Raw genomic sequence first — 11,628 nt, forward strand, 5'->3', positions numbered from 1 at the left:
TTAAAAAGAAAAAAAATAAAAATTATTTATAGAGAAAAAAATAATACTGAAATTGATGTATTTAATGAAAATTTAACCTACCTATACTCTTATATTTTGAGATAAAAAAGCTCATTTAAAAATATCATATAATTTAAAACGAAGTAAGTATTAGGCTATAAGACTATTAGCTCTAATTAATTTGATTTGAACCTAGGGAAAAACAACAAGTTCGTTCATCGAGACAAACACTAATGCATTCCAATAAAAGAATTAAATGAGTCTTTTTCCTATTTCTAAATATAGGCAAAAAAATCTCAACACGTAGGTGTGGTTTTAATGCGCCTGGTCCATCTGGGAAGCTTGTGATGTAAAAACCAAAATATATATATATATATATATATATCAACAATGGAAAATTTATTATTGAATTATGATTACATAGATGTCCAAACTTTTAAATTTATTTTTCATATAATATTTTATTTTAATATTTAAAAATGGTGTAATATTATCTCTAACATTAATAAATTAGGGAGAATGACATTTAGATCCCAAAACAGTAAATTAATACCAATTAAGTTCTCAACAAATTTTTTTACAAAACAAATTATAAATATCAATTAAACAGTTATAAATAAAAAATTATATTATAATCTAAAAGTTACATTTAATATTTAAATACATATATGTAATTTAAATTTCTAAATTGATAATAATTTGGATTGATTTTTTAATTTATTTTTTTAAAATTTTTATCAAGAACTTCATTGGTATTAATTCATTATTTTGAAACCTAACTATCATTTTTCCTAAAAATTAATGTTGATTGTTACTTTACCAAAAAATTATTGAAATCTATTGATCACTTTCTATAACTTTTAAGTATTTTTTTATAATTTTTAATATTATTTTTTTATAATTTTCTTATCAACTAACTTAGGGAGTTAATATTTGTTGAAGGCATGAGTGATATTGCACTGTTTTTAAAATTTGAATAAGAGCATTGTACAAAAATAAGTTTAGAATTTTAAATATTTTTAAATCTTAAGTTAAGAATGAAATTATTATTTAACCCTTAAAAAAAGATAATCTTAATATTAAGTTATATCTGTCTATATAATTCTCATATTAGAAGACACGAAACAATTAAGCATCACTAAATTTATGGCAAACGAGTCTCGTAAAGTGTATTTGGCGGATTTTTGTGGACAAAATATTTGGTGAGCGTTAGTATTAATTGACCGTATGTGCAAATGTGTGCCGTACACGATTTTATAATTCTTCTGACAAGCCTTGCAAGGTCGGCTAATTTGAACGTACCCGAGGAAGGAAGTTTACTTTTTTGTTTTAGAATTTATTTAATTTAAGTAAAGGAAAAGAAAAAGAAGAGGAGGGGAGCACCTCCTAAGTTGAGAGTAGAGTCAAAAAAATGAGTCTAGCTCATTTAAGTCCGTATAATAGTAGAGTTAAACTTGTAAATAAGATTTTAAAATGATAAATTGAACTTAAACAGATTAAGCTCGTTTAATCTAGGGCTTAAATGGGTCGACCCTGCAGGGTCGAGGGCCAACCCGTTTAAACCCGCATATGTATATTTTTTTAATTAATTCTTATAATTTTTACTCTTTTTAGATTTGAAAAAAAAATTAAACTAAATCTTATTCTACATTATATATTAACCCATATTTACTGAGGATGGAAGGCAAAAAAAAAAGAAAAATAGCAATGAAAAATTATTGATCAAAAATTATATCAATCAAGGATCACTTGTTGTCAAAATCTGAGTGGATACTTGTGAATTCGGGTTAGCCTTTATCAATAAGTATTCATTTAGATTTTAATAACAACTCATTTTAAATTAATAATAGTTCATTGTAGCTTGTTTTTCATTCAGGTTGTGACAACAACCAATTCTTAATTGATATAAATTTCATACAGAAATCCTTGGCTGCGATTTTCTAAAAAAAATACAACCTTAAATTCCTTAATTCATCTATATCAATGATAATGATTCATTCAGTTCAACATTTATTCTTCTTTCTTCAATATGCTTCTCTTCCTTTTGCCGCTACAAGTTGTTCTTGCTCTTCAGCAAGTCATCACATTGCTATCCTCGTCCCTGTCATCATAACTCACAAGTCATTCTTGCTCTTGTTTTTGCTCACTCTTTAGTTGTCCCTATTGCTCACTTCGAAAATGCTCCCTCCCAAGAACCAAAACTCAACAATACTTGACTAGTTGAGGCTTGTTATCATCAATCTTCCAAGTCCTCCTATCACTTATCATGCTCGTGCATTCGTGACTCATGAGCTAAATTCTATCTGATACACATATTGTGCTCATGCTCTTTGTTTTCCTCGATCTCCTGATCTCATATCTCAGTCCTTCAAGTCTCAATCCCGTCTAATTTTGATTGGGTGTTTGTCAGCTTAGCTGATCCATTGCTTATTGCATTGCTATTATTTTATTTGTATTTTTAGTTCATTTAGATGTTATTTAGTTAGTTTTTTTTGTACTTTTCTTGATTGGGTATTATATTAGAATGAAGTAATTTTGTATTTGATTAAAAAATTTAAAAAAATAAAAATAATTAAAAGGCCCTAAAGCCCGCAGGACTGACCCTGAACCCGTTATGTCAAGAGCCGAGTTTTAAATATCATGGTCTTAAAAAAAATTTAAACTTAAAAAGACTGACCATTTTAAGCCCGAGTCCTTTAAGAGCCGACCCTACAAGGCCAGGCTAACTTTTTTTCCCAGCTCTAGTTAGGAGGGGGAGAGGGGGAAATTTTCTCTCCCCTCTCCTCCTACCAACCAAATAATATTTTATTAGAAAAGAGTCACTTTTTGTTTTTAAACTAGGAAAGTAAGTTTACTTAACTTTTGACTTTTCAATAAGTAACAAAATTATTATTGTTTAATTCACTTAGTAAAGTTTTACTAAATTGACGAATTTACGTAGCATCTTAACAAATATGTTATATTTTAATTTTTTAGTTTTAAATTATAAGATATTTTTAAAGGAGATTTCTCATTTCAAAATATAAAACATGTTGAGAAAATTAAAGTTTCATTTAATTTGCTTATTCCAATACTATCATTTCTTTCCCTATTTAATATTAATTTAAGGTTATTAAATGAAAGATATTTTTAAAAGTTTATATTTTTATTTTTAAAAAAATAAAATTGTTAAGAATATCTCATGAGTATTATTGATATGTAAGATTTTATTTAAAATTATCTTATAACTTGGCATGCGTGGAGTATAAAAATACCATCCATTGCTACTCAATTGACAAAGTATATTTACGCGCACTTTTGTGAAATATATTTTAAATTATAGCGATGCATTCTACATATATATCAAATCTTGTTAACAAGTTTTGATTGAAAATTTAAAAAATGAACATTAATAAAATGACAAGCTAAATTAAGCTTTCAATAAATGAATGGTTTGAAAATTTGAAAAGTAAGTTGGCAATAAATATAAAATTTTGCAGTATATGATTAATAAGTGTCTGTAATTTGGTGGTTCAACGTTTTTCTATTGAGTCAGGGGATCGTGAGTTTAACCACTTAACCATCTCGGGGATTTAACTAGTCACTAGTTCTGGCAATGACAGCCTCTGTAACTCTTGCTTGAACTTTTGTTTTCCTGAACAAATAAAAGTATTTTTATCATTTCATTTGTAAATTTATTTTTAATTAAGTTCTTGAAGCTTGCAAAGTAAATTCAGAATCTTAGTCATTATTTTAAAATCAATTATTTTAAAACTGGACTGGATCAGCCAATCCTTGTTTGAACTATAAAGCCATTTTAACTTTTGAATCAGATTCAATTGCTCTGAACCGATAGTTAAACCAGGGAACCGTTAAAAATTTGAGAACTAGAGCGGTTGTGTGAAAACTATCACAAGTATTAGTGTTGAATTATTTGATATTATGTTGTGTCATGAAACTTATTAAATTATAAAGTTATAATTAACTTGAAATATTTAGATTTACTTTCAAATTATGTAGTAATTTTTTATTTATTTTTTATATTTATATTATTTTTTATATATATAATATTTTAAATTTAATTATCACATTATCAGTTCGATCATGAGTCAATTGGGTGGACCATATAAATAGTTAATTGTTAATATTTTTGATTTAACGTGTGACTTAATTTTGAAAACATTGTTTAAAATATTAAACTCTTTCAACTTTCTTCAAAAGATGCCTTCTACACACTGCAATAGTTGAATTGAATTATAATTCACTGCATCATCATCTCGTGCGAGCAATGACGGTAAAAAGGTTGGCCTCCATGGAGCTTTATTCCTTCTAACTTTATTGTTAATATATTTTCAATAAAGAACTAATATAAAGATTTGAGAATCTTGATGTGTTTTCAGTAAAAGATATTCTATTTTCCTTGTTTTTTTTATGTTAATGTCTCAGATCAAAACTATCTAGTCCTAGCCTCAATTATTTTTTATTGTTTGATGAACTAAACCAGATACTTACTGGTTTGCCTAAGAAAGTCATATTAAATGAAAATGATTATATATTATTATTTTGTTCAAAAAGTTGAAGCAAAGGTGATGGCTGGAAAAAAAAAATTAAAAAGGCAAATCATATTGGCTTTCGTAGGGTATCAGCAAATCAACAACCATCAGATTCTGGTTAATCTTGTCTAAGTCGACACCAACCTTGTTTCTTAATTACTTGCCGTAAATGATTTTTGTTTCTCAATTATTTAATTTAAATTGCTCACCAAAGACGTGAAAGTCAATAAATAGTCATACATCACAAGAACACAAAAAGTTAATTTTTAGAGAGAATCATATACAGTGATTTAAAAAAAATGATTGATAGACAAGATTTAATAACAAGTTCTATTAAAAAATTATGTTTTTGTTTTAACAATAATCTATTTATATTAGTTATTATTTATGAACAATTATCTTTTTAAATTATTGGAATGATTCTCCCTTATTTTTAGTGATATTCCATCAATTACTAAATAATTTTTCCGGCAAAAAAATTGCCAAGAATTTTCAATAGTTATGCTGTTCTTACTTTATATTACAAAATCATCGTACGAAAAATTGATATTTCAGTACTTGCAGTGAGTAGCCAGGGTGGCCCATTAAATTAATAGCACAGGTCACCAGCGGTGAAGTATTAATTAATTAAAATTAAAAAGCATCAGAATTCTACGAGATAGAAATTGAAACATTATCTCAATGTCCAACAATTTCTCAACATATATATATATATATATAGATGTACGTATGGGTCTGGCGCACGTGCACAATTTTTTCCTCACGAGAGACAGACATGTAACATTGTGGGAGCTAAAGTCGTGAAATCTCGGACTTTGGCCATCTATTTATTTATTATTTCTTTTTTGTAAAATAATACTTTTTTTACAATATTTGTAGGATTATTTCATCGTCAATCAATATATCAAGTCTTCGTCTTTCGATTGTTTTGCGTGTCTAATTATCACAAATTGTTGTGCAGAGTGTCGTAAATCTGAGAATTCTTCTTAATTAAGGTTAGGCACACGCATGCGAGTGTCAAGCATATGACAATAACGTTGAAGGGAAGAGAAACAAATTATAAATACGGTTTTATAAAAGCAAGGGCCTGTTCTCTTTGAATTTTGTTTACAAAAACTTGTTTTTACTTTCTTTAAAATAAAAATCTCTTTAGGTTTACTTTTACTTTAACTAATATCTAAAACTACCCCATCTCAACGAAATGATTTTAAAAAACAAAAGCTAAAAACGTAATGAAACAGGCCCCAAGTAGCCGAGTTTGCCCAGCATAATATTACAAAAAAAAAAATAAGAAAAGATATGATATACCAATTGATGAGGTTAGGTCTAGTGGAAAAAAAAAGCAAATATTTGACAATATAGTAAATCAAAATTTAAAATTTTTATTGAAAGAGATATTCACGTTTAACATCCGACTATATGTAGAATATGATTATCTCTTCTAGAAGAATATATGTGAAAAAAAAAAAAAGTACAACATAGTTGGGGACAAAGATCACTAAGCACCTTCATAAAAGTATAATCTTTTGATAGGAAGTGGATGGGTCATGCATGTTGGTGGGACTTAAAGCCACCGTTCTTTTAACGTCGGCCTCTTCTTGTTTTGTTTGTCCTATGAGTACCACCTTTCAATCTTTTTATCTCTTTACCCTTTACTCGTTTCAGCTAAGAAGACACACCCCTTTCACCTGCTCTCTCCCAACCAAGGTCTCAATTATTGTCCCTCCTTTTTATCTGCTGATCTCCTCCACTGTTTTTTAGTCTTATTTTTATTTCATATCTGATTTAGAAAATATGAAACGAATGGAACAGCACCAGAAAGAACAACGAGCTGGCTTAGGCAATGGTTTGGTCGATGCATGTGAATGTGTTCCTGCCTTCTTATTTTTCTGCGAGTTGTCATCGTGGCCCCAGTCGATCTTGTGATGACGCTTTGCATTAAGCTCTCTCACTCCTCTGCACACATCCATCCATCCATCACACTAAATTCAATTAATTATTAGAATATTTAAATGTGGGTGGACTAATTGAGTTGACATAAAAAAATTTATATAAAATGAAATTAAGCTTAATAAATAATGTATAATAAAATGAAAAAAAAATTACAGCCCTTAACATTGAAGTTTTGAGTCAAGACATGATATTTCACTATTCTTTTTATAGTTGTTTTCACCCTCAGTTTTCTAGACGGTTGCACAAACTATAGTTATGTAAAGCATCTATAGTAGTATTATCATTATCGATCTCTTTTATTAATTAAACGTAACGTTATATATAGTGATAGTAGAGGGGATGAAAAAGGGCACCGCCTGAGAAGATGCAATGATGGTGCGCAAGAGAAAGAGAAAGGCAGGAAGAAGCACGTGCGTAGCACATGAGTCCAACTAATAATTAATACTCAAATCAAATGCAGGGAACCGGGACCATGGTCAGGCATTGAGGCTTTGACAGTTTGACCCCATCACATGGATAACGACGCTGCCATGCCAGCCTCGAATTGTTCACTCATGCCATGCTTTTCAGCACTGGAACTTGTTAGGATCTCATATTTTTAGATAATATTAATGCTGTTAAAGTTATCGCACCTAGTGAGGGAATCAACGTGAAGTGAGGCCCAATACACCAAACATTATTGGCCCAATCAACAGCACAAGGGAGTTGCCACGGTTCATCAAGGGTTAGAAGCCTCATTCCTGTCCTGTCTGCTTCTTCTTTTTTGTTTTTTTTCCCTTTTCAAATGTTTGGCTGGAAGATTATGTGCATTCCCTTAGAGTCACATCATTTTGTTCCTTTAAACTTTGGGAGAATTGGGATGCTACTTTTAGTTAATGAATCAGTCTTCTCTTTTAAGAAAGTATGCATCAGTAAATTAGTAAATATAATCTAAAAAATATATTTTTTGGATTAACCATTGAATAATTGAATTCGCTAATTTCTGTAAAGCAAAAAAGTAATCAATCCAATTAATTTTTTTTATTCCATCACCGAGTATCCTAGAAAACCCAAGAATATTACCACCACCTGTTCAAACTAATTTAAACTCTCATTGTGTGGGATTGTTATTGTCAGCAGCAGTGTCATTGAGTATGTGGTTGGTTATTTGATTTTGTTGTTTCTGAAATATGGTTATCCGTTATTGATCCTGAATAAAAACAAGCTCCCCGTGCACCAGAAAAAAGTAGAAGAAGCTCTTTGCGACATGAAATAGGCCCAAACTAGATCATTTCTGTCAGGGAATCGCTGGCCCCGAAGGTGGTTGATTTTTTGAAGTACTTACCTCTTGGCTCATACTGCATCCAACCAACAGACCAATACAAGTATGAAATTGTTAATAACTAATAATGGATCAACTCATGATAACAAGGTATTATTGGATATCCTTGCAAATGGATCAACTCATGATAACAAGGTATTATTGGATATCCTTGCAACACAGAACATGAAATTTCAGTAATAGACTAATTTTGTATCCATGCCAGTACGTTATTGAATATCGTATCCCTCTGTATGCATTTTCATACAGCAAAAGGAAAAACTACAGACGCTAACACAAGTTTAATATTCTCACTTCCTTCAAGCCGAGAGATAGCATTTGGACGACAATCTGGAAATGCAAGCTGCCGGAGAAGATATAATTATTCCTATGGTTGGCTGCGAGACGAATCCTCTGGTGACTTAATGATCTGAGACACAAGTGGGCTGCAATGGAAGTAAAAACGTGCTCCATGGCTTAAGAGATTGCGAGGTTGCCACAACTACACGGAAGAAATTTGTGCCGGTGGATCAATGGGCAAGATACTCCACTATGGATTTTGTGGAATTTCAGAACCGGTACCGGTAGGTGGAACTTCCAACAGAGAAGGTGTAGCGTCATGTGGAGGTAGTGCTAGAAATGAGAGAAGCGAGTGGCTCATTGGTTTTTAACTGTCAATTCAGCATATATCCCAGCACAATGGCCGAACTTTTGGGCTGTTATATTAAATTGGGACTGCAAGTCTGCTGGGACATAGGTTAGAGAAACCCCGAATCCAGGGCAGCGATAGACCATATCCCGGATACCAAGAAGTGCATTATAATGGATTGGGATATTAGTACGAGACATGTTCCTGGTACCCAAAACCAATGCGCAGTGAAGTGAATTATATGATATCCCTTCTCATCATTAGCGAATATGAGAAACGGAACAATGAAAACCGCAAAGAATTATATTCATACCATCTTACTTTTTCTTTTTTTGGCAACATATTTATACCATCTTCTGTATAGCCAATCCTTCTTCAGTCTTCACCCGGTTTCCTAAACCCCTAAAAAAGGTCGTCATCTCGAGAAGCCCATGAAAACTCAATCGTATATTTCATCTTAAAATTGAACCTGTAGTAGCCCAACGTGTTCAGATATGACATTCAACTTACACGATCTATTTATATATATATATATAAACTTACAGTATCTATTTGTACACAAGAAGTCAAGTGGCAGCCGAGTCCAATGAAGGTATTTGCGAAAAGCAAACAAGATGCAGTCTCTGTTTCAGTGGTCGCAGCACAGAAGTGCTTAGGTGGGGCACCCTGATGATCTTAGCATGAGTTCAAAGTCATGAAACTATAGCAGCAGGTCCAGCCATGGCAAAAGTGCATTTTGCAACCGGTTCGACCCTAGGCAAGGGTAAACCGCCACACACTGCTCTTTACCTTCCTATTAAGTATCAACAATCTCCAATAAAGGCAAGACTAAAAGGGTCTCCTGCCACGTTTCCCTATTTTCTCCTAAAGGTTATCAACTGCACAGGCAAAGCAAGCAAACACATGCATTGGTAAATGAATCCAACGACACGCCTTGGTTACGAATGGCATAGATTCCGCAGACAGACATGGGATCTTGTCTCTGATTTTGCCCTGGTCAGCTCTGTGCCGGTCTGTTTTAGACAATATCACATATTTAAGAGGCAGTGATGAAACTATTTGCCCTTCTCTAAGAAATGTTTTATGCGAAGTTCCATTTCGGCTAACAAATTGCTTTTCTAAGAAGCACATAGGTTCACCGTGTTCTGGCTAATACGAGTGTGTGTGTGTGTGTCTAGGCTTATTGTGGCCATCGTATTTTATATGATAACCAAGGGAACTTGGTTTCATGGCAGATCAAACATATGCACTATCTTTATACATGAAAATAAGCCACTACAAATCTGGGCCGGCTCAAAGTCCAAGAGAAAAGTTAACTATGGTTTGAAAACAAAAGAAATAGTTGCCAACTTAGCTAACAAGAGGTGGGGCGCAGAAAAAGACTATCTTTCCTACAAAATCTGCTATGTTTTGCTGAACGGCATTCAACATCAATACTAACGGCACATAACAATGATTCACACGCATCCACACAGCCTACAAAATTATGACTCTAATTCAAAGAACTGGCCTGGGAGGTACCAGAACACAGAAAATATAGTACAATGTTTACTCGGATACCTATACCCATCACATGTAAAACGAAATTTTATAGTTGTGTCGAGATGTAACCTGAACATTCGAAAACACGACAACAACTTATTCAAGTATCTAGCTTTGGAGGATCTTGACCATCCTACCAGATTACAATTCAAACTCATCCTCAAGCTTCAACGCCTCGGCGGCAGCCTCTTCCTCCTCATCGTCAATTACAAAATATGGATTGTGCGCCTCAGGCTTAAACTTGTAACCGGTAAACACATAGAAGGAGAGAGTGGCCAACTCTGCACATACCACGCTGGTCCAGGAATACTTGTAGGAGGTTATGGTCTCCAATGCATATACTACAACCCTCGTGAAGTAAATGTAACATATAACGACGATATAGTAATGTCTGAAAAGGGTTAATTTCATCAAATTAACAGCAGCCTTGCCATCAGTTCTTGCAGCCTCACGCAGGTTTTTGATGGACCATACAATAGGAAAGAGAACAGCACAGCAGCAGACAACATCAACAAGCAAAAAGATCTGTTTCCAAGTAAACCAATCATGGCCATATGGTCCACTCTCATCGATGACAACTTGAGCGATGTTGGCAACAACTTGAAGCGGGATGACAATCATCAAAACCTTCTTTTCCTTGTCCTGCAGGTATGGTTTCAAGAACGACCATCCGGTGCCAATCAGCACAATAAGAGTGAAGAGAGAGATTCCCTTTAAGAAACTAAAAATGTAAAAGAGGACATCCCAACCATGGGCACTCCCAGTTCGCTTGATATAGGATTTATCTTCGGCCTCGCACAAGAGATTCAAAGCCTTCAAGATGAGGACGGCGAGCATAAAGAAGTGGATGCGGAAAGCGGTCAATCGCTTCTTGTAGAGGATGTAAATCCAGAGACCAGCAAGACCAAAATAGGCCAGAGAGAAGAGGAAATAAACCCTGGGGAGGATAGTTCTGCCGGCAGACAAGTAATCGCGGACGAGGCCCTTTCCGTCAAGGTTGTACATAGCAGATCGAACGTCCATAGAAATTTTAAGCTGCTGCTCATAGCAGTTGGCGAAGACAAGATTGTACTGATCGGCGTCCTTTTGGACGTATTCCGTGTTGAAGGAATCGGCGTTATTGAGAGAATTAAAGGTGTAAACAGACTCGATAAGATCGGACTGAAGAACGCAGGTAATCTCGCGGTCTTCGAGTTGCCGAAGGACGTGGAGCCAGGAATCGAGGGTGCAGAGGAAGAAGCCAACCTTGGAAAGGTCGAGCTTGGAGTCGGAGAGAGAAATCTTGGAGACGCTGAGCTCAAGGCGGCCGGAATGGGTAAAGCCGAACTGATCAAGGGGGATAAATGGGCGGTCGTCATTGCGGATCTCCGTGAATCGGATCTCGGCAAGTGAAGGGGGAAAGAAGGTCAGGCAAAGCAGCGAGAGAAGGAAAAAGAGAGAAGACGAGAAAGCCATGGGTGGTTCAGATCTGAAGACAAGGTTGCTGCACTCAGATCTGATATATCTTCGCTCTATTTTGGTCACAACCTCTACTTGGTGCAGCAGCAACCGACTCGGTAGAAATTGAGAACGCCTATCGCTTTTCTCCACACGCTTTGACGAGACTTTTCTTTATTCAGCGGAAAAATCAAAGTTCATGAATTTCAAACGAT

The 11,628-nt window shown here is 33.8% G+C and overlaps 1 protein-coding gene across 1 annotated transcript; it reads right to left on the reverse strand.

The window, feature by feature from the left end:
- Window positions 1-9,821: 9,821 nt before the first annotated feature.
- Window positions 9,822-11,628, reverse strand: LOC129296939 (protein CANDIDATE G-PROTEIN COUPLED RECEPTOR 7-like). Its single transcript, XM_054935332.1, has one exon. It carries the CDS (start codon window positions 11,429-11,431, stop codon window positions 10,118-10,120), a length of 1,314 nt encoding a protein of 437 aa, XP_054791307.1. The 5' UTR covers window positions 11,432-11,628; the 3' UTR covers window positions 9,822-10,117.

The sequence above is a fragment of the Prosopis cineraria genome, unplaced genomic scaffold (genome assembly GCF_029017545.1).
Source record: "Prosopis cineraria cultivar Desert tree isolate PC_DT_omini unplaced genomic scaffold, ASM2901754v1 PC402, whole genome shotgun sequence".
NCBI lineage: Eukaryota > Viridiplantae > Streptophyta > Magnoliopsida > Fabales > Fabaceae > Prosopis > Prosopis cineraria.